General features: G+C 39.6%; 1 protein-coding gene across 15 annotated transcripts in view; it reads left to right on the forward strand.

Moving 5' to 3' along the window:
* Positions 1–20,276, forward strand: part of CDC42BPA (CDC42 binding protein kinase alpha) — a 329,438-nt gene that overhangs the window by 157,426 nt on the left and 151,736 nt on the right. For all 15 annotated transcript variants that reach the window (XM_032317331.1, XM_032317316.1, XM_032317323.1 and 12 more), the window contains exons 7-10: positions 3,287–3,487; positions 5,475–5,723; positions 7,585–7,664; positions 9,700–9,866. In XM_032317331.1, coding sequence (XP_032173222.1) covers positions 3,287–3,487; positions 5,475–5,723; positions 7,585–7,664; positions 9,700–9,866 — 697 coding nt within the window. The remainder of the gene's footprint in view (positions 1–3,286; positions 3,488–5,474; positions 5,724–7,584; positions 7,665–9,699; positions 9,867–20,276) is intronic.

Below are 20,276 nucleotides of genomic sequence, written 5' to 3' on the forward strand. Positions count from 1 at the left end.
AAATGGTTGCAAATCATATGTCTGATTAGGGGCTAATTATCCAGAATATGTGAAGAACTTCTACAACTCAGTAACAACTCAATTCAAAATGAGCAAAGTACTTGGATAGGCAATTCTCCAAAGAAGATATGCAAATGGCCAACAAGCTCAACATCCCTAGTCATTAGGGAAATGCAAATCAAAGATACTACCTCACACTCATTAAGTGGCTTAATTTCTTCTTACAATTAATTAATTTAATTTAAATGTTAAAAAATTTAAAATCCCACAATAAAACAAAATAAGAAGTGTTGGTGAAGATATGAAAAAATTGGAGCACCTGTACTCTGTTGGTAGTAAAGTGTAAAACGCTATAGCCACTCTGAAAAACAGTATGGCAGTTCTTCAGAAAATTAAAAAATAGAATTATTGTGTGACCCAGTTCTTCTACTTAGGGATATATACTTCAGAGAATTGAAATCAGGGACTCAAAGAGGTATTTGTACACCATATTCATAGTATCCACAATGTCCAAGAGATTTAAGTAACCAAAGTATCTATCAGCAGATGGGTGGATAAAGGAAATGTTGTATTTAAGTACAATGGAAAATTTTTCAGGCTTAAAAAGAAGGAAATTTTAACACATGATACAACATGGATAAGCCTTGAAAATGTAAGTGATTTAAGCCAGACATAAAATGTCAAATACTGTATTATTTCATGGCTGTGAGGCACCTAGGGTAGTCAGACTTAGAGATAGAAAGTACAGTGGTGGTTGTCAGGGCCCAGGATGGGGCAGGAGGTGGGCAGGGGGCAGTTAGTGCTTAATGGATGCCAAGTTTCAGTTTTGCAAGATGAAAAGAGTTCTGGAGAAGGATAGTGGTGACTGTTGCACCACAGCGTGGATGTGCTTGATGCCAATGGAGTGCATGCTTGGAAATGGTTGAAATGGTAAATTTCATGCTACAGGTATTTTACCACAATTAAAAATAATGATTAAAAAGTAAGTAAAAAATAAAGATGAGAGAACAAGAAACCAACCACTTGGATCCTACTTGTTCCCTCGGTAACACATTACTGTTTTCTGGTATTTTAGTTCCACCTGATTTTCAACCTTTAAATAGTTGTTCCCTCCTCCTCTGACAACGTGTTTCTCCTCTTTTTCCTACTCCTCTCAATCCCCTTCGTCTTTGTCACTATTTTATCCAATTAATGACTGTATGTATGTTAAAGTTTAGTAATACCTTTGCTCACAATTGCTTCTACTACCACATCTTCCACATGAGTTAAACTTCTTGTTTCCTGAAGTGTGTCCTTATGTTTATCTGGAAGAGTGTGCACATGGAAATTCACTTACTCTTTGTGTGAAAAATACCTGTATTTAACCCCCATTCATGTATCATAATTAGGTGACAGTTATTTTGTCTTGTCACTTTGAAGATTCAATTCCATTTTCTTCTCACCGCTGTGTCAATACCAATAATTCAGCTGCAGTCTCCTTGTCATTCCTTGGTAGGCAATCTCTCTATATTCTTTACTGTTTTGAAGATGTCTTTGCCTTTGGTACTCTGCAGTTTAACTGCAGTGTGGATAGAAATGGATCTGGTTTTATTTTTTCATATCTTTTACCTATTCACTTTTTATTTTTTTTTATTTCAAGGCTAGCTTTTTGGTTTTGTGGGGGTTTTTTTTCCTATTTCTAGAACTTCATTTCATTTTTTTTCATTTCTCCTATGATTTTTATATTTTAAATTTTTAATCATTTTAAAACATAATTCATGTAGAATTGATAATTGTCTAATTATATTGCTTTGATTTCTGATTTTTTTTTTTTTTTTTTTGGTAATGGACTGTTAGCTCATCTTCAGTGGGCTTTTATGTGTGAGAATTACATGCGGCAAGGTTTGATCATGTGTCCTGTAAAGTAGTGAATTTTGAATAGTAGTAGTTTTGAATTTGTTATGCCAAGTTTTGGGGGTGTACCTTACCAGGTGCCAGTATTTTTGCCAGTTCCTTGGCTTGAGGACTTCTGGACCCCAGAAGCACTGTGATTCAGAGTACCCAATGCTGGGACTATATGGCTGAAAGTGATGAATTTTGGGAGGAGCAATTCTTCTTCACATTTCAGCCACAATCAATACGGACAAAGTCTCTTTCTCTGAGTGGCAGATTTTCATAATTCACCTTTTTACTTACCCTCTAGAGTAAAGGCTATTATTATAGGGGGTGGCCTCTTGCTTCAAACCTCACATAAGCTGAGGACTGTCCTCTCATCCTCATGGATATATTAAAATCCAAGTATCTAGAAAATGAAAACCAACATTCCCCAGCCCCAGTCCTGCTATAACGCTTATTGCTCTGGTTCTCAAACACTTCTTGATAACCAGCCCCTAAGTATTTCTTTTTTCTGTAAGGGCTCATTTATATATTTATTAAAAAAATGGTTATTGTATTTTATCTAGTATTTTTAAGAGTTTAAGTGCAGGAGTTTTCAAGTTACCTTATCTCAGTATTACCAAAGAGGAAGTCTATTCTAAGGGTTACTTAAGAATGATTTTTTTTTCTAGAAAATCCAGAATATTAACCATTATTCTACCTTGAGAATATTCTTTTTTGATACGCTTCTTTAAAATGTACAAAGAAACAATTTTATTTCAGAGTACTTTGCAAGATGCATGCCCAAGATCATTTATATTGATTATTTTCTCATTTACATCTAACTTCCTATAATTACATGCCCAGCTGTTTTTCTCTACTGGGACTTTATTTTTTGAAGAATATGTTTCAAACCCCTTTGTAATTTTTTAAATTAATAGATAGTTTGCAGTATATTGTTAATAATTATTTCCTTAGTTTTCAGTTAAGGTGTTTTAAAATAATTTCTGGGTTGCTCAAAAGTATTGGCTTGTTTTTTTCAGGCAATATTTTCCTTTTGACAAATGTAGAGTTTTCCTAGTTCCATTATTTATAGGAATGTGTTGGTTAGATAATATCAATAATAAGAATGTTCTGTACTAAATACCCAGTTTGTTTTTAATGGCTGTGATGTTCAAATCCTATCGTTACCCTAAATGTAGCCAATGAAGTACCATCAATAATAAAAATTCTATAGTATTGTGAAATCTGGAGGACTGTTAGTGTGGAGATTATATACAATTGAACTTATACGTACAAGGAGGCTAAATTCAGGTATTGACAAAGTTGTAGTTTTGAAATGATGTCTTGTGTATGTGAGTAAGTGTAAATATTTTTAATTAATTATTGTTTCTAATATAATAGATTACTAAAAATGTGTGCACTTCCTCAGGTCCAGTCCTCAGTGGCTGTTGGAACTCCAGATTATATCTCTCCTGAAATCCTTCAAGCCATGGAAGATGGGAAAGGGAGATATGGACCTGAATGTGACTGGTGGTCTCTGGGGGTCTGTATGTACGAAATGCTTTATGGAGAAACACCATTTTATGCAGAATCTCTGGTGGAGACATATGGAAAAATCATGAATCATAAAGTTAGTATATTTTACTATTCTTCAATTCAGTGTGGTAAATGATACAATAAATTTGAAGAAATGTGATAGTTAAAAAAATATTTTTTTAAAAACAATGAACATTCTAATTTCTATGCTAATAGGGGACCTGACAAACGTGAATAATCAAAACCCATTAATTATACATAAAATTATTAGTTCTTACCTTCTCCTGTATTTTATTAGAAATGCTAATAAATAGGAAATTGGTCTCTTCAGTAGAATAACGAAGCGGGTAAGTAGATAATTTATATTCTTACTACTATAAGTATACTCATGACTAGAATGCATTTAAAAAATTCTCATCCTCAGCCATCATAAATTAAATGCAAATCAAAATAAAACTGAGATATCCTATTTCCCCCTGGCAAAGATGAAAAGAAAAATTCTACTCTGTACTGTGAATAACCCGGTAAGATGGGTATTATTGGACATTGTCAATAGGAACTGATGTAACCTTTCTGTCAACAAGTCTGTAAAAAAGCATCTAGAGCCTTGAAAAGGGTTAGAACTTTGAGCAACTTCAGGTTTAGGAATCTGCCCTAAGGAAGTACTCAGTTGAACCAAGATGTATGTGCGAGGATACCTGTTCCGGTCTTCTTTAGGATCAGTGCAGTGAAAAGAGTCCAGATTCACCACAGGAGCAAAATAATGGAGGCTTAATCCATTTAGTTCCCGATGAAATAGAAATAAATTGTAATAAAGAGAGGAGGGTTCTGATTGATCGATTTCAGAAGACTGTGAGCTGTTGGAACACCTGGAATAGGAAGGTTCCATAAAAGGGGGTGGGGGGACAGTTAGGATCAGTTGCTTCATGTATGTATCAGTCCCTTAAAGCTCTTCTGTGCAGCCGGTGCTCTTCTGCCTGGCTGCAAGGATAATCTGCTAAATAGTCATGGAGAGTCGGAAGACAGCTAGGGGACAGCTAGCTACCGCGTTGTAAAGAGCACATAAGTCATTTCAGAGAGAAATCAGTGAGAGGTGGGGGCTCCGAGCTGGATTCTGGAGTCAGGCCACTCTTGCAAAAGCTCTTCGGTTTACTAGTCGTGTGACTAGGAGTGACTGGCTTGAACTCCCTGGGGCTTTGGGTCTCTTCTGTAAAACCAGGATAATAGTGGCACCTGCCTTCAAGGATTGCTGTGAGGATTATAGGCATTAAGTGAACAAAGAGTTTCCATGAGTGTCAAGTGCATGGTCCGTTCTTCACAGGTGTTTACTGTTGTTACTTAATGCTTGGTTTGTGGCATATATGAACATCATGAGTCATATACACTCTACTGAAATTTTGAGTCAGTCTACTTTTAATAAGTTCTCTTCATTCTGATAGCAGTTTAAGGTATTTTAGCATTCAGTTTATTCTTTCTACGGTGCATGTGTGAGTGACTAAGTCACATATAAAATTAAAAGTTCATTTAGAAAAATACTCTTTTCTTTTGTAGTATGAGTACTTTGTACCAGTGTACACTTATTAGACATTATTTTAAAAAAAAGATTTTATTTATTTATCAGAGAGAGAGAGGGAGCGCGAGCGAGCACAGGCAGACAGAGTGGCAGGCAGAGGCAGAGGGAGAAGCAGGCTCCCTGCCGAGCAAGGAGCCCAATGTGGGACTCGATCCCAGGACGCTGGGATCATGACCTGAGCCAAAGGCAGCTGCCCAACCAACTAAGCCACCCAGGCGTCCCTTATTAGACATTTTAAAAAGATTTTATTTACTTATTAGACAGAGACAAGTAGGCAGAGAGGCAGGCAGAGAGAGAGAGAGGGGGAAGCAGGCTCCCTGCTAAGCAGAGAGCCTGATGCAGGGCTCGATCCCAGGACCCTGGGATCATGACCTGAGCCGAAGTAGAGGCTTTAACCCACTGAGCCACCCCGGCACCCCCACTTATTAAACATTTTTAAAAGAAAATGCATTTTTAAGAAAATAAATGTTAATTGATTTATGTTTTGTTCCTATTATTCTGTGTCTAGGAGAGGTTTCAGTTTCCAGCTCAAGTGACCGATGTGTCTGAAAATGCTAAGGATCTGATTCGAAGACTCATTTGCAGCAGAGAGCACCGACTTGGTCAAAATGGAATAGAAGACTTTAAGAAACACCCTTTTTTCAATGGAATTGATTGGGATAATATTCGAAACTGTGAAGCACCTTATATTCCAGAAGTTAGTAGCCCAACAGATACATCAAATTTTGATGTGGATGATGATTGTTTAAAGAATTCTGTAAGTATGACATTGCAATGTGGTTTTGAAGCAATTTTATGGACCTCCTTATCAATTACCAGACAGTTATCGTGGCTTCTAGTATTTATTTCCTCATACATTGAGAAATTGAGAGAGTTCACTGAGGTGAACATGTTTATTTATGACAAGGAGCAAGATTAAACTTCACGTATTTACCAATTAGATCAGTTATGCCATGAGGTTTCCTAGGAAAAGGAGAAATCAGATGCTTAGAAAAGTGGATTTCGTGATGGCAGAGTGAGAGTTTGGCAAATCTCTCCTTAAAAAGCTCCATGATACTGGACAAATTGTCAAAAACAACCATTTTGGGGCTTGACAACTCAACCCAAGGGAAAGAAATTGAGAAGCATTTATTCATGAGAAACTGAACTTTGGTCAAAAACTGTCCCACCCCATTCCTTCAGCCTAGTTGGGGCCATCGAGCTGCTGGCAGGAGGCTGACTTGATTTGGAGAGCTCCCATACCCAGTGGTATTGCCACTAAAAGTAGTAAATTGGTAGGAAGGGAAGTGGGGAAAATTCTATAGCCTTGCTATCCTGAGGTTGTAAGCTCCTTGGGGCTAGTGGCAGACTAGCAGAGTCGCCAAACGCTGGACCACTTTTAGCTTGTGGGCTGACATAGGTCATCAACCTCTGCTCTACAGCTTTAGGTTACACTGTTATAATTTAGGACAATAAGAACATAAAATTTTATAGATGTTGCCCTTTTAGCCTTCTTAATTTGAGCTTTATTTTTTTCTTCCATTATTTTATTTCTTATGGTTTTAATTCTGCACTAAAAATTTGTATATTGATTTTCTATCACTGTTCACTGTTCAGTAAATGGCATATGCAAAGAGGTAAATATTTTTTCTGCTTCTTTCTCCCGACCTCCAAAAAAAAAAAAAAAAAATTAAATGGACTTTCCTCATCAGTTTTTTATTATATAAGAATTACATTTACTGTAAACAGAAATTTGCATCTTTCCAAATTAAATACATAGTACAGTCGATTCTGATTATGGTAGTTACATGTTCCATAAAGTTCCTGTGTGTGCTGTAGTTGTGAATATTGAACCATTGTTCCTAGGGGGAAATACAGGGGTAGGTTCTTTTGAGCCTCTGGTCATTTCATTCAACCAGTAGTACATAACCTTGTTTTATGTATGTTTTTCTTTAAAGAAACCTTATTGAATACATATATTGTTGATTAATTCACAGCAAGTTCACAGCCAACAGCAGTGTAACTTGAGCCTGAGCAAAGCTTTTCTAACACACATACGTATTTGTCAGGCACATCACAGCTGTCTTGCTTAGAAACCATCTAGATGGCCGTTCTGTGCTATGCGTGGAGGACATTTTAAACAACACAGTCACCCATAAAAAGCAGAAAAATCTGAAAGACGTGGCACATGCAGACCTTGGAAGGAATATTTTTTGTCGTATCAGAGCTCAAACAAGAAGGCAGAGTGTCTCCTTGTTCAGTCCCAGCTGGAAACTTAGGCATCAGGCAGCTCAAAAAAATGTTTTTGTTCTGCATGTGTCTGTTAGTGATTGCAGAAGCACTGTGAATATTGATTTTGGGTTACAAATAATTTTTAGCGATGAGGCAAATATGCACGTATGCATACATGAATAATCACTGGGCTTTCAATGTCAGACTTTCCATCTGGAGTTTAATTTTATTAGAATATTACAGTGGCAGTGCTCTTGTTTGGGTTCTAGATCACTGCACATCTGCACCAGACTTAATATGTGTTTCTAAATTGAACAGCCGTGTATTTCCTATTGATCGTTAATATTATAGGCCAACCTACAGATCACGTTTATTTATTTCTTACCAGATGTGTTTTCCTCCTTCAGGAAACGATGCCCCCACCCACACATACTGCATTTTCTGGCCACCACCTGCCATTTGTTGGTTTCACATATACTAGTAGCTGGTAAGTTGGAAAAGTTAACATAATTTGGACAACTTAAAACAAATTAAGATAAATTTAAGAAATATATAAGGAAGCCTTGTAAGTCAAAACAATTTTTAAATAGAGGCCGAAGCTACTGCTTGACCAAGTTAGATGTTCTGTAATGAGTAGAACATAGGAGAATCTTGGGTCATTTTGGAGGAGAAATGGAGCTCACAGTGTTCCTGTTGGCACTGGGGCAGGAATCGAAGTGTCTTCTGTGTTAGCAAATACACTCCAGGGGCCAAGTGCCAGCACCAGCCACCTTAGCCCTATTTTCATGGACCACTTCCCCGTCCGCCTTCCCTGGTGTAAGCAGAGTATGATTGTCCTCAGTCCTTGTGTGCCCTCCCTCAGGTCCTTGACTGCCTCCTGGTCTCCTGCATGGTTCTGCTGAGTTGACATCATTAGTACAGTTCAGGTTTCTGCTCAGACCCATGCAGTTCAGTGTCCAGAGAAAAGCAGGTCTCACCTTCCGTGGTCATGATTACCAACCTCTAGGACCCTTCTTGTGCCTGTGCCCGCTCTTCTGCTCTCCCTTGATGAGCTCACTTAACCTTGCACGGAGAGGTGGAGGCAGGCAGTGTTCACATGCTCCTCTGCATGGTCCTGCCTGCCCGTCTCTGTACCCAAGCACTCGCCTGTGCAGACGCCCGGTAGGGGCTCCCAGTCAGTCCTGGCCTGTGTGTCTCCTCTCAGGCTGGGCTTCATAGCTCCTTCCCATCATAGCACTGCCGTCTCTTACCTTCCAGGCTGCTTTCCTGACTCCTCACCTTTCTGGCCAGTCCTTCTCTGTCTCTACAGCTGAGGCCTTCTGACCTCATCTCTCTGGGCCCCACAGCTTCGTCTTGGGACCCTTTCCACTGATAATGTGGTGCACTCCCAGATATTTGCTGGCGATGCCTGAATGTGAGACCCTTCTGCTCTTTCCTACTTAAAACCCACCCAACCACCTACCTCAAATGTTTATAATCTCGTCTCCTAGATTTCTCTGAACCTGTCTGACTGGTCCTGCTAGAAGATAAATCTATAAGGGAACGTGTCATTCCCTTATATTCCTCAGCCTTGAAATTGTGACTTCCTGGCAAACTGTCTTCTGCAGCATCACTCCTGGCGTGATACTTGGTGACTGTAAAATGCACTCAGCAAACCTCTTACTGTTTAGGACCCATCGCCCCAGTCTCCCAACTCCAGCAGCTCATATCTTAATCAAAACCAGCACTCTTACAAGACCCTGCATGACTGGCTCACTTTCTCTTTCCTACGACTCTTAACCTTGCCGACTCTGCTCCAGTCACACAGGGCTCTTTTCTGGCCTGGGACCATGCCAGACCTATTCCTGCTTCAGGCTCTTGCGCTTGTGTTCCATCGGCTTAGAATGTTCCCCTCCCCCCAATATCCCCCCCCCCCCCGCCCCCCCGCCACTACCCCGTTACTCCCTCTGGACTTTATTGGGAGTTCCTGGCCACTTTATCTAGATTTCTACTTTTTCCCCCTCAATACTACCCCCACCCTTTCCTTATTTTGTCCTTAGTATTCAGCACTGCTTAATGCCCTAAATATTTTACTTATCTCATATGTTCCTGTCTCCATCATGAGAACAGAAGCAAGTGGCGATTTTGCTCCCTACTAAATGTTCAACACTTCAAGTATTTTTCATTAAATTATATTGAATTAAAGGAAGCATTTCACTTTTGAATCCAAATTCTGATGAAGAGGACCATGGTGTGTGCTTTTGACTCCTGTTTCACTTACGTGGTCACCTTGTGTTCAGTAAACATCATTTTATAATGTGTGGTTATTGAAATTTAAGATAATTTGGACTATTTATTAATTTTATAAAATACTTCTAAAAAGTGGTCTGTGTTGAGATTTGCACACAATGTGTTTTCCTGTCACCCTACACAGTTGACTGTAGCTAGATACCGCAATCCGTGTTTTAAGTAGATAGCTGCAGAAGGCTCTGTTTCTTGAGACGTTCTTTTCTCTGTGAACTCATGTTTTTATGTTTCTTCAGCGTTCTTTCTGATCGGAGCTGTTTACGGGTCACAGCCGGTCCCGCGTCCCTGGACCTTGACGTCAGTGTCCAGAGGACTCTAGACAACAATCTGGCGACCGAGGCGTACGAGAGGAGGATCAAACGCCTTGAACAGGAAAAACTTGAGCTGAGTAGAAAACTTCAAGGTAAACAAATGTTAATGATGATACCTTTTCTTTTGGAGTTGGACTCAGTTTGAAGAACTGTTGATTATGAGGGGCTGTTTTATCTTGAAAAGAAATTTCTGGAAAAAATCCAGTTGAAGGGGCACCTGGGTGGCTCAGTGGGTTAAGCCTCTGCCTTCAGCTCAGGTCTTGATCCCAGGGTCCTGGGATTGAGCCCCATGTAGGGCTCTCTGCTCAGCAGGGAGCCTGCTTTCCCCTCTCTCTCTGCCTGCCTCTCTGCCAACTTGTGATCTCTCTCTCTCTGTGTCAAATAAATAAATAAAATCTTAAAAAAAAAAATACAGTTGAAGACTCATGCGGAAAACAGAATAATACTGTTTATGTAGACTCATGACCTTAACAGTATGACCTGGCGTAGCGTTCATTTCCCCACAGGTACATATGTGCGCACATGAACTCGTCTGGGGAGGAGATGGGGCTGCTCCCGGGAAAGGAGCCCTTCCCATCCCAGTGTAGCCTTGGGGATCACTGTCCTATTTCCTCAGCCTTGAGATTGTGACTTCCTGGCAAATATCTTCTGTTGCATCACTCCTGGCGTGATACTCGGTGATTGTAAAATGCACTGGGCAAACTTCTTACTGTTCTGACTTCTCTTGTCTCTTGATTCTTATACGTCCAAGGATCTTGTCCTCTGCTCTACCTAATCCGCTCCTGTCTTGAGACTACAGTATCCAGAATTCTTTATTAATCTCAATTTCTTTTTTCTTAAGTCTTCTTTGCTTTTTAAGATTTTATTTATTTGTCAGAGAGAGAGCGTGCACACAAGCAGGGGTAGCAGCAGGCAGAAGGAGAAGCAGGCTCCCCACTAAGCAGGGCGCCCAATGTGGGGTTCGATCCCAGATCCTGGGATCATGACCTGAGTCGAAGGCAGAGGCTTAACCGACTGAGCCACCCAGGTGCCCCTAATCTCAACTTCAAGCAGACTCTGCATTATCTCCTGTCCGTAGCTAGTTCACTCCCTTGGGTGACTCCTGCATTCCTTCTGTCCCACTGGTACCTGGAGCTCTGTCCCCCTCACCCTGTGCCCTCCATCCTTCCATAGTCAGTTGTAATCAGGCCCTTACTCGGATACTAACATTCGTTGCTCTGACGTCTGTCTGTCACACTCCCTTGCCAGAACCGCAGCCCTGTTGACCTGCATTCTGTCTGAGACCGTGTGAGTGAAGGTAACAGTCTTAGGACAGGCAGGTGCCGACTGATCCCACTTGAGATTCAGGAGGATGGATCTTGAGTCCCATCTCAGTCAGTGAGTGCTGCCCAGCCGTCCTGCTTCCCAGGCTGCGGCTTCTCACCTGTCAGCATCTGACCCAGTTGAGGATCCCTCACCCCCCCACCCCACCCCTCGCAACAGCTCTTTCTTTTTTTGTCTTCTGGGACACTTGAATCTCCTGGTTTTCTTTTTCCTCATAAACCAGTTATTCTGTCTCGCTTCCTGGGTTCTCCTGGACTTTTTGGCCTGTGCATGTCGGGGTCCCGCACAGCAGTCAGGCTCTTAGGTGTTCAGCACTACAACCTTCCAGGCGTCTTTAAGCCCTTTCCTTCTGTCACACCTCCCATCTCACCTGTCACAAACCCGGGCAGCTCTGGCGCCAGAGAAGATCCAGAGTCCAGTCCCCACTGGGGCCGTCACCCTCACCGCCACCATCACCCACCTTCTTGTAACCGTTTTCTAGCTGCTCTCCCTGCCTTACCTCGCCACCACCTCCCCCACCGTTCCTTCTGTTTCTAGCCTCCTTGGGCTGTTCTTTCCACAAATCAGGCATGTCCCCACCTCAGGGTCTTCGCATCAGCTGTTGCCCTGCCTTAAATTTTCTTCCTTTGGTGTCCCATGACTCCTTCCCCTACCTCTTTCAGGTCTTTATTTGAGTGTTACCTTGAAATGAGGCCTTCCTGACCGCTCTGTTTAAAACGTAATCTTGGGGACGCCTGGGTGGCTCAGGTCGTGATCCCAGCGTCCTGGGATCAAGTCCCACATCGGGCTCCTTGCTCGGCAGGGAGCCTGCTTCTCCCTCTGCCTCTGCCTGCCTCTCTCTCTGCCTGTGCTCGCTCACTCTCTCTCCCTCTATCCCTGACAAATAAATAAATAAAATCTTAAAAAAAAAAAAAGTAATCTTGCTTTATCTCCAGCACTTACTCTCCCTCTTTCCTCCTTTATTTTCTCCAGAGCAAAGGACAAAACGTACGATTTGTTTTACTTACTCCTTTTGTGAATGAAGGAATGTATGAATAAATAATCAAAAAACTTGTAACTCTTAAGAGTGAAAGAAGTAAGTTTTACAACAACAAAATTTTGCTGTTATGCTTTTATAGGCTCTGTGGAGAAAAAAACTGCAGACACCAATAAAACAGACTGATTCTATTTTCAATAAGTTGCTAAGATCTCTGCATGTGGATTACTACTTCTTTGTGTTGAAAGTTGTTAGTTTTGACTTTTTAATGCAATATATTTACCGTATATCATTGTATAAATTTACTATGTACACCTTGTTAATTCGGTACATTTATATATTGTAGTAAAATTGTAGTGATGTTTGGTACTTCTGGCGCGTACATAATTACAGTACAGCATGGTAATCTGTGTTTATGACACTGTGCATTAGGTCTCTGTGACTTATTTACTACTTGTTGCGAGTTGGTACCCTTAAACCACATCAGTCTCATGTGCCCACTCCTGCCCCATCCCCTGGTAACCACAGTGTTACTCTCTGTTTTTCACAAGTTTGACTTTTTAATTTATTTTTTTAAATTAAATTTTATTTTTTCTGTATTCCAGGATTCGTTGTTTATGCACCATACCCAGTGCTCCATGCAGTACATGCCCTCCTTCGTACCCACCACCAGGCTCAGCCATCCACCCCCACCCCCCAAAACCCTTAGTTTGTTTCTCAAGAGTCCACAGTCTCTCATGGTTTGTCTGCCCCTCTGACTTCCCCCAATTCACTTTTCCTTTCCTTCTCCTAATGTCCTCCATGTTACTCCTTCTGCTCCACAAGTAAGTGAAACCACATGATAATTGACTTTCTCTGCTTGACTTCTTGCACTCAGCATAGTCTCCTGGAGAGGATGTGGAGAAAGGGGAATGTTCCTCTACGCTGTTGGTGGGAATGCAAGTGGTGCAGCCACCTTGGAAAGCAGTGTGGAGATTCCTTAAGAAATTAAAAATAGAGCTACCGTATGACCCTGCAGTTGCACTACTGGGTATTTACCCCAAAGATACAGATGTAATAGGTTTGACTTTTTTAGATCTCACGTGTAAGTGATGTGCTGCAGTTCTTACCTTTCTCTGACTGACTGAGCATCCACCATCCATATTGTCACAAATGGCAGGAGACTTTCCTTGCTCGGGGCTGAATAACATTCCATTGTGTACTTATACCCCATCTTTTTTAACCATTCATCCATTGATGAGACTTTAGGTTGTTACCATATCTTGGTTATTGTGAATAAGTTAACATGAGAGTGCGCGATCTCTTCGAAATCCCACTTGCATTTCCTTTGAGTCTATAACCAGGCGTGGAATTGCTGGATGGTCTGCCAGGTGGATTTTTAATTTTTTTCAGGAAAAAATTAAAATAAAGTAATGTTTTCACTTGTGCTTGGACCAGTTTACATTTCCCCCAACTGTGTTCCCTTTTCAATCCATCTCCGTCAGCACCTACTGTCTCTTGTCTTCTTGATAGCCCTTCTGACAGTGTGAGCGTCAGTCATGACATTGTGGTTTTGATTTGCATTTCCCTGATGATGAGTGATGGTAAGCATATTTTCATGTGCCTCTTGTCCATTTTGAAGTACTCTTTGAAAAAGCATCAACTTAGTTCTTCTGGCCGTTTTTATTTTTTTTTTTCCTTTTATTTTAAAGATATTGTCTTTATTTTTTATTTTTTTTTAATTTTTTATTTTTTATAAACATATATTTTTATCCCCAGGGGTACAGGTCTGTGAATCACCAGGTTTACACACTTCACAGCACTCACCAAAGCACATACCCTCCCCAATGTCCATAATCCCACCCCCTTCTCCCAAACCCCCTCCCCCCCAGCAACCCTCAGTTTGTTTTGTGAGATTAAGAGTCACTTATGGTTTGTCTCCCTCCCAATCCCATCTTGCTTCTGGCCGTTTTTAAATTGGATTTTTTTTTTGTCATTAAGTTGTACAAGTTCCTCATATATTTTGAATATTATTAGCTCCTTATCCGATATATCACTTAGAAAAGTTTTCTCCCATTCTGTAGGTTGCCTTTTCATTTTGCTAGTTGTTTCTTTTGCCTTACAGAAGGGAGCTTTGAGTTTCATGTAGTCCCATTTGTTGATTTTAGCTTTTGGTGTTTGTGCTTTTGGCATCATATCCAAAATATCATTGCCAAGACCAATGTCTGGGAGCTTCTAACTTATGTGTTCTCAAAGTCTTGCTCTCAGGTCTTATGTTTAAGTCTTTGATCTCTTTTGAATTGATTTTTGCAAGTGGCCTGAGAAGAGCCCATTTTCATTGTTCTGCATGTGTTTCTCCGGTTTTCCCAGCACCATTTGTTGGAGAGATTATCTTTTCTCCATTGGGTGTTTTTGGCTCCATTGTTGAATATTAGTTGACCATCTATGCCAGCATTTCACCCTGGGCTCTCTGTTTTGTTCTGCTGCTCTGTGTGTCTGTTTTTGTACCAGTAACATGTTGTTTTATTACTGTAGCTTTGTAATATAGTTATTAGGAAGTGTGATGCCGCTAGCTTTGTTCTTTTTGTCGGGGGTGCTCTGTCTCTCAGGGTCTTTTGTGATGCCACAACAAATTTTAAGGTTGTTTCTTCTATTTCTGTGAAGAATCCCTTGGGAGTTTTGATGAATATTAAGTCTGTAACATGGCTTTGGGTATTATAAATGTTTTAATGATATTAATTCTTCTGATCTGTCAATATGCAATAGTTTTCCATTTGTTTCATCTTAAATTTCTTTCAGCAAAATCTTACAGTTTGTATTGTACAGATCTTTCCCTTACCTGGCTAAATTTTTGCTGAGTATTTTGTTGTTTTTTGATGCTACTGTGAACGGGATAGTTTTCTTTCTTTTTCAGATGTTTCATCATGACTGTAAAGGAAAACAGTAGAGTGATATGTATTGATTTTGAATCCTGCAGCTTTACTGAATTTGTGGTCAGTTCCAAGAGTTATCTTGGTTTGCTCTTTGGGATTTCCTGTATATAAAATCAACAAATAGGACTAATATTATTTACTCCTTTCTCATTTGACAGACTTTTATTTCTTTGCCTTGCCTGACTTCTCTAGCTAGGACTTCCAATACTATATTAAATAAGAGTGGAGAGAGTGGGCATCCTTCTTTTGTTCCTGATTTTAGAGGAAAAGCTTTCAGTTTTTCTCTATTAAATGTGAGGTTAGCTTTCAGTTTGTTGCAAGTGGCCTTTATTTTGTTGAGCTATGTTCCTTTTATATCCAGCCTGCAAAGGGTTTTTATTATGAAAGGATGTTGCATTTTTTCAGATGCTTTTATTGTGTCTATTGAGATGATCATGTGATTTTTGGCTTTCATCTTATTGGGGTGATATATTACATTTATTGATTTGCATATGTTGGACCATCCTTGAATCCCAGGGATAAATCCTGTTTTTCCTGGTATATAATCCTGTGAATGTGTTCTTGAATTCAGCATGCTAATATTTTAATGAGAATGCTTGCATCTATACTCACCAGGGATATTGGTCTACAGTTTTCTTGTGGTTGTCTTTTCTTGTTTTGGTATAAAGGTAATACTGGCCTTATTGAATGAGTTTGGAAGTGTTTTGTCCTCATTATTTTAAATAGGTTGAGGAGGATTGTTAATTTTTCTTAAAATGTTTGGTTGAATTCACCAGTGAAGCTGTCATTTCCTAAGGATTTCTGTATTGGGAGGTTTTTGATTGCTGATTCAATCTCATTACTCGTTATTGGTCTGTTCAGACTTTGTTTCTTCCTGATTCAGTCTTGGTGGGTTGTGTATTTCTAGAAGTGTATCCATCTCTTCTAGGTTATGTAATTTCCTGGCCTATAATTGTTCATAGTTGTCCATTATGATCTTACATATTTTGGTTGTATCAGTTGTAATGTCTCATTTTAAATTTTATTCTAGTCTCTTTTTAAATTTTCTTTAAGATTTTATTTATTTGACAAAGAGAGAGAGAGAGATACAGTGTGCACAAGCAGGGGGAGCAGCAGAAGCAGAGGGAGAAGCAGGCTCCCTACTGAGCATGGGGCCTGATTCGGGACTCGATCCCAGGACCCTGGGACCATGACCCGAGCCGAAGGCAGACGCTTAAATGACTGAGCCACCTAGGCACCCTCTCCTTTTTTTATTAGTGTAATTAAAGCTTTGTTGGTGTGGTTTATCTTTTCAAAGAACCAATTCTTAGTTTCTTTGATCTTTTCTGTTTTCCTGGTCTCTGTTTCATTTGTTTTTGCTCTGAACCTTATTTTTTCTTGTCATTTGCTAACTTTGGGGTTAATGTGTTCTTTTCTAAAGGTCTTTGAAATATAAGTTAGGTTATTTGAAATCTTTCTAATTTCTTAATATGTTCATTTGCTGGTATAAACTTTCTCTCAGAGCTGCTTAATCCATCCATTCCACAAATTTTATGTGTTGCATTTTCATTTTCATTTGTTTGAAAAAATTTTTTATTTCTTTTTATTTCTTCTTTGACCCAGTGGTTGTTTAAAATTATTTAATTTCCACATATTTTTAGATCTTCTCACTTTCCTCTTGATTTCTAATTTCATACCACCCTGGTCAGAAAAGATAGTAGAATTTCTTCTTAAATTTTCTAATATTTGTTTTGTATCCTATCATAGGATCTGTCCTGGGGAATGTCCTGTGTGTGCTTGTGAAGCGTGTGTATTTTGCTTCTGGTAGATGGAATGTTCTGTAATGTCTGTTCAAAGTCCATTTGTTCCAAAGTTGGGTTCGATTGCAACATTGCTTTGTAAATTTTCTGTCTGGATGGTTCATCTGTTGCTGATAGTGCGGTAGTGAAGCCACCACCATTATTGTACTGTCTGCTTCTTCTTTAAGATCTGTTAGTATTTGCTGAATATATTCCAGTGCTTGCGTGTCAGGACTGTACATATTTACAATTATTATATCTTCTTAATGTATTGACCCCTTTATCATTATGTAATGATCTTTATCTCATTTCCATTTCTGGCCTGAAGCCTATTTTGTCTGATGTAAGTATGGCTATCTCCACTTTGTTTTGGTTTTCACTTGCTTGGATACTTGAAATATTATCTTCCATCCTTTCACTTTGAGCCTGTGTGTATCTTCCAAGCTCATGAGTCTCCTTTAAGCAGCATATACTTGGGTCTTGTTTTTTTGTTTTTTATTTTTAGAGAGAAAGAGTGTGCATTTGCACAAGCAAGGGGTGAGGAAGGGTAGAAGGAGAAAATCTAGAGTAGACTCCATGCCTAGTTTGTGGCTCCATCTCATGACCCTGAGATCATGACCTGAACCAAAATCAAGAGTCCAGTGCTTAACCATCTCAACCACTCAGATGTGCCTTGTTCTTGTCTTTGTTTTGTTTTTAATCCATCCAGCCATTCTGTGCCCTTTTTATTAGTGACATCAATCCATTTATGTTTAGAGTGATTATTGATATTTAAGCACTTACTACTGCTGTTTTTATGTCTTGCCTCCTGGTTATTTTGTCTCTCTATTGTTTCTTTTATTTATTTTTTTTTTTTGAAGATTTTATTTATTTATTTGAGAGAAAGAAAGAGATAGAGATGGCAAGAGAAAGCACAAGCAGGGAGGGAGAGGGAGAAGCAGACTTCACACTGAGCGGGGAGCCCAATGTGGCACTTGATCCCAGAACCCTGGGATCATGACCTGAGCCAAAGGCAGACACTTAAATCGACTGAGCCACCCAGGTGCCCCTCCATTGTTTCTTTTAACTTTTGTTTCTCTCTACCTTCCAGTTGGTGATTTTCCATGATAATATGCTCCTTCTTCCCCTTTATTGATTGATTGATTATGTTATATTAGTCACCATATAGTACATTATCAGTTTTTGATGTACTGTTCCATGATTCATCGTTTGCATATAATGCACAGTGCTCCATGCAATCTGTGCCCTCCTTAATACCCATCACCAGGCTCACCCATTCCTCTATCCCTCTCCCTTCTAAAACCCTATCTTTGTTTCCCAGAGTCCATAGTCGTCTCTTATGGTTCATCTCCCACTTTATTTCTCCCCCTTCATGTTTCTCTTCCTTCTCCTAATGTCCTCCATGCTATTCCTTATGTTCCACAAATAAGTGAAACCATATCATAATTGATTTTCTCTGTTTGACTTATTTCACTCAGCATAATTTCCAGTCCCATCCATGTTGATGCAACAGTTGTGTATTCATCCTTTCTGATGGCTGAGTAATTCCATTGTGTATATGGACCACGTCGTCTTTATCCATTCATCTGTTGAAAGGCATCTTGGCTCTTTTCACAGTTTGGCTCTTGCGGACTTTGCTGCTTTTAACATTGGGGTACAGATGGCCCTTCTTTTCACTTTATCTGTATCTTTGGGATAAATACCCAGTAGTGCAATTCCTGGGTCATAGGATAGCTCTATTTCTTATTTTTTGAGGAACCTCCATACTGTTTTCCAAAGTGGCTGCACCAATTTGCATTCCCACCAACAGTGTGAGAGGGCTCCCCTTTCTCCGTAACTACTCTAACATTTGTTGTTTCGTGCCTTGTCGATTTTTGCTAGTCTAACTGGTGTAGGGTCTTATCTCCATTTAGTTTTGATTTGAATCTCCCTGATGGCTAATGATGATAAACACATTTTCTGTATCTGTTCGCCAATTGTATGTCTTATTTGGAGAAGTGTCTGTTCATCTCTTCTGCCCATTGTTTTGACACGGTTATCTGTTTTTTGGGTGTTGAGTTTGAGGAGTTTATTTATAGATCTTGGATATCAGCCCTTTGTCTGTAGTGTCATTTGGGAATATCTTCTCCCATTCTGTGGATTGGCTCTTTGTTTTGTTGACTGTTTCCTTTGCTGTGCAGAAGCGTTTTATCTGAATGAAGTCCCAAAAGCTCATTTTCACTTTTGTTTCCCTTGCCTTTGGAGATGTGTGTCTTGAAAGAAGTTGCTGTGGTCGATGTCAAAGAGCTTACTGCCTATGTTCTCCTTTAGGATTCTGATAGATTTCTGTCTCACATTGAGGTCTTTCATCCATTTAGAGTTTATCTTTGTGTATTGTGTAAGAGAATGGTCCATTTTCATTCTTCTGTAGATAGTTGTCCAGTTTTCCCAGAACCATTTATTCAAGAGACTTTTTTCCATTGGATATTTTTTCCTGCTTTGTCAAAGATTAGTTGACCAGAGAGTTGAGAGTCCATATCTGGGCTCTCTACTCTTTTCCACTGGTCTATGTGTCTGTTTTTGTGCCAATACCATACCATGCTGTCTTGGTGATCACAGCTTTGTAATACAGCTTGAAATCAGGCAACATAATATCCCTAGCTTTGTTTTTCTTTCTCAACATTTCCTTAGCATTTTGGGGTCTTTTCTGGTTCCATACAAATTTTGGTATTGTTTATTCCAGCATTTTGAAAAATGCTGTTGGTATTTTGATCGGGATGGCATTGAAAGTATAGATTGCTCTGGGCAATATAGGTATGTTAATTCAACAAACAAATGTTCAAAAACAATGTTTATTCTTCAGATCCATGAGCATGGAATGCTTTTCCATCTTTTTGTGTCTTCTTCAATTTCTTTCATGAGTATTTTGTAGTTCCTAGAGTATAGATCCTTTACCTCTTTGGTTAGATTTATTCCCAGGTATCTGATGGTTTTTCTTGCTATTGAAATTGATTCTCTAATTTATCTTTCCACAGTTTCACTGTTTGTGTATAAGAAAGCAACTGATATCTGTGCATTGATTTTGCATCCTGTCACATTACTGAATTGCTGTATGAGTTCTGGTAATTTGGGGATGGAGACTTTCCAATTTTCCACATAGAGTATCACGTCATCTGCGAAGATGCCAATTTGAATACCTTTTATTTCTTTTTGCTGTCTGATTGCTTTTGCTAGGACTTCTGGTACTGTGTTGAACAATAGTGGTGGGAGTGGGCATCCTTGTCCTATTCCTGATCTCATTGGGAAGGCTCTCAGCTTTTCCTCATTGAGAATGATACTCACTGTGGGTTTTTCATGGATAGATTTTATGAAGTTGAGGAATGTTCCCTCTGTCCCTATTCTCTGAAGAGTTTTAATCAGGAAAGAATGCTGTATTTTGTCAGGTGCTTTTTCTGCATCAATTGAGAGGACCCATGTGGTTCTTGTCTCTTTTCTTATTTATGTGCTCTATTGCATTGATTTGTGAATGTTGAA

This window comes from Mustela erminea, chromosome 17 (genome assembly GCF_009829155.1).
Source record: "Mustela erminea isolate mMusErm1 chromosome 17, mMusErm1.Pri, whole genome shotgun sequence".
Taxonomy (NCBI): domain Eukaryota; kingdom Metazoa; phylum Chordata; class Mammalia; order Carnivora; family Mustelidae; genus Mustela; species Mustela erminea.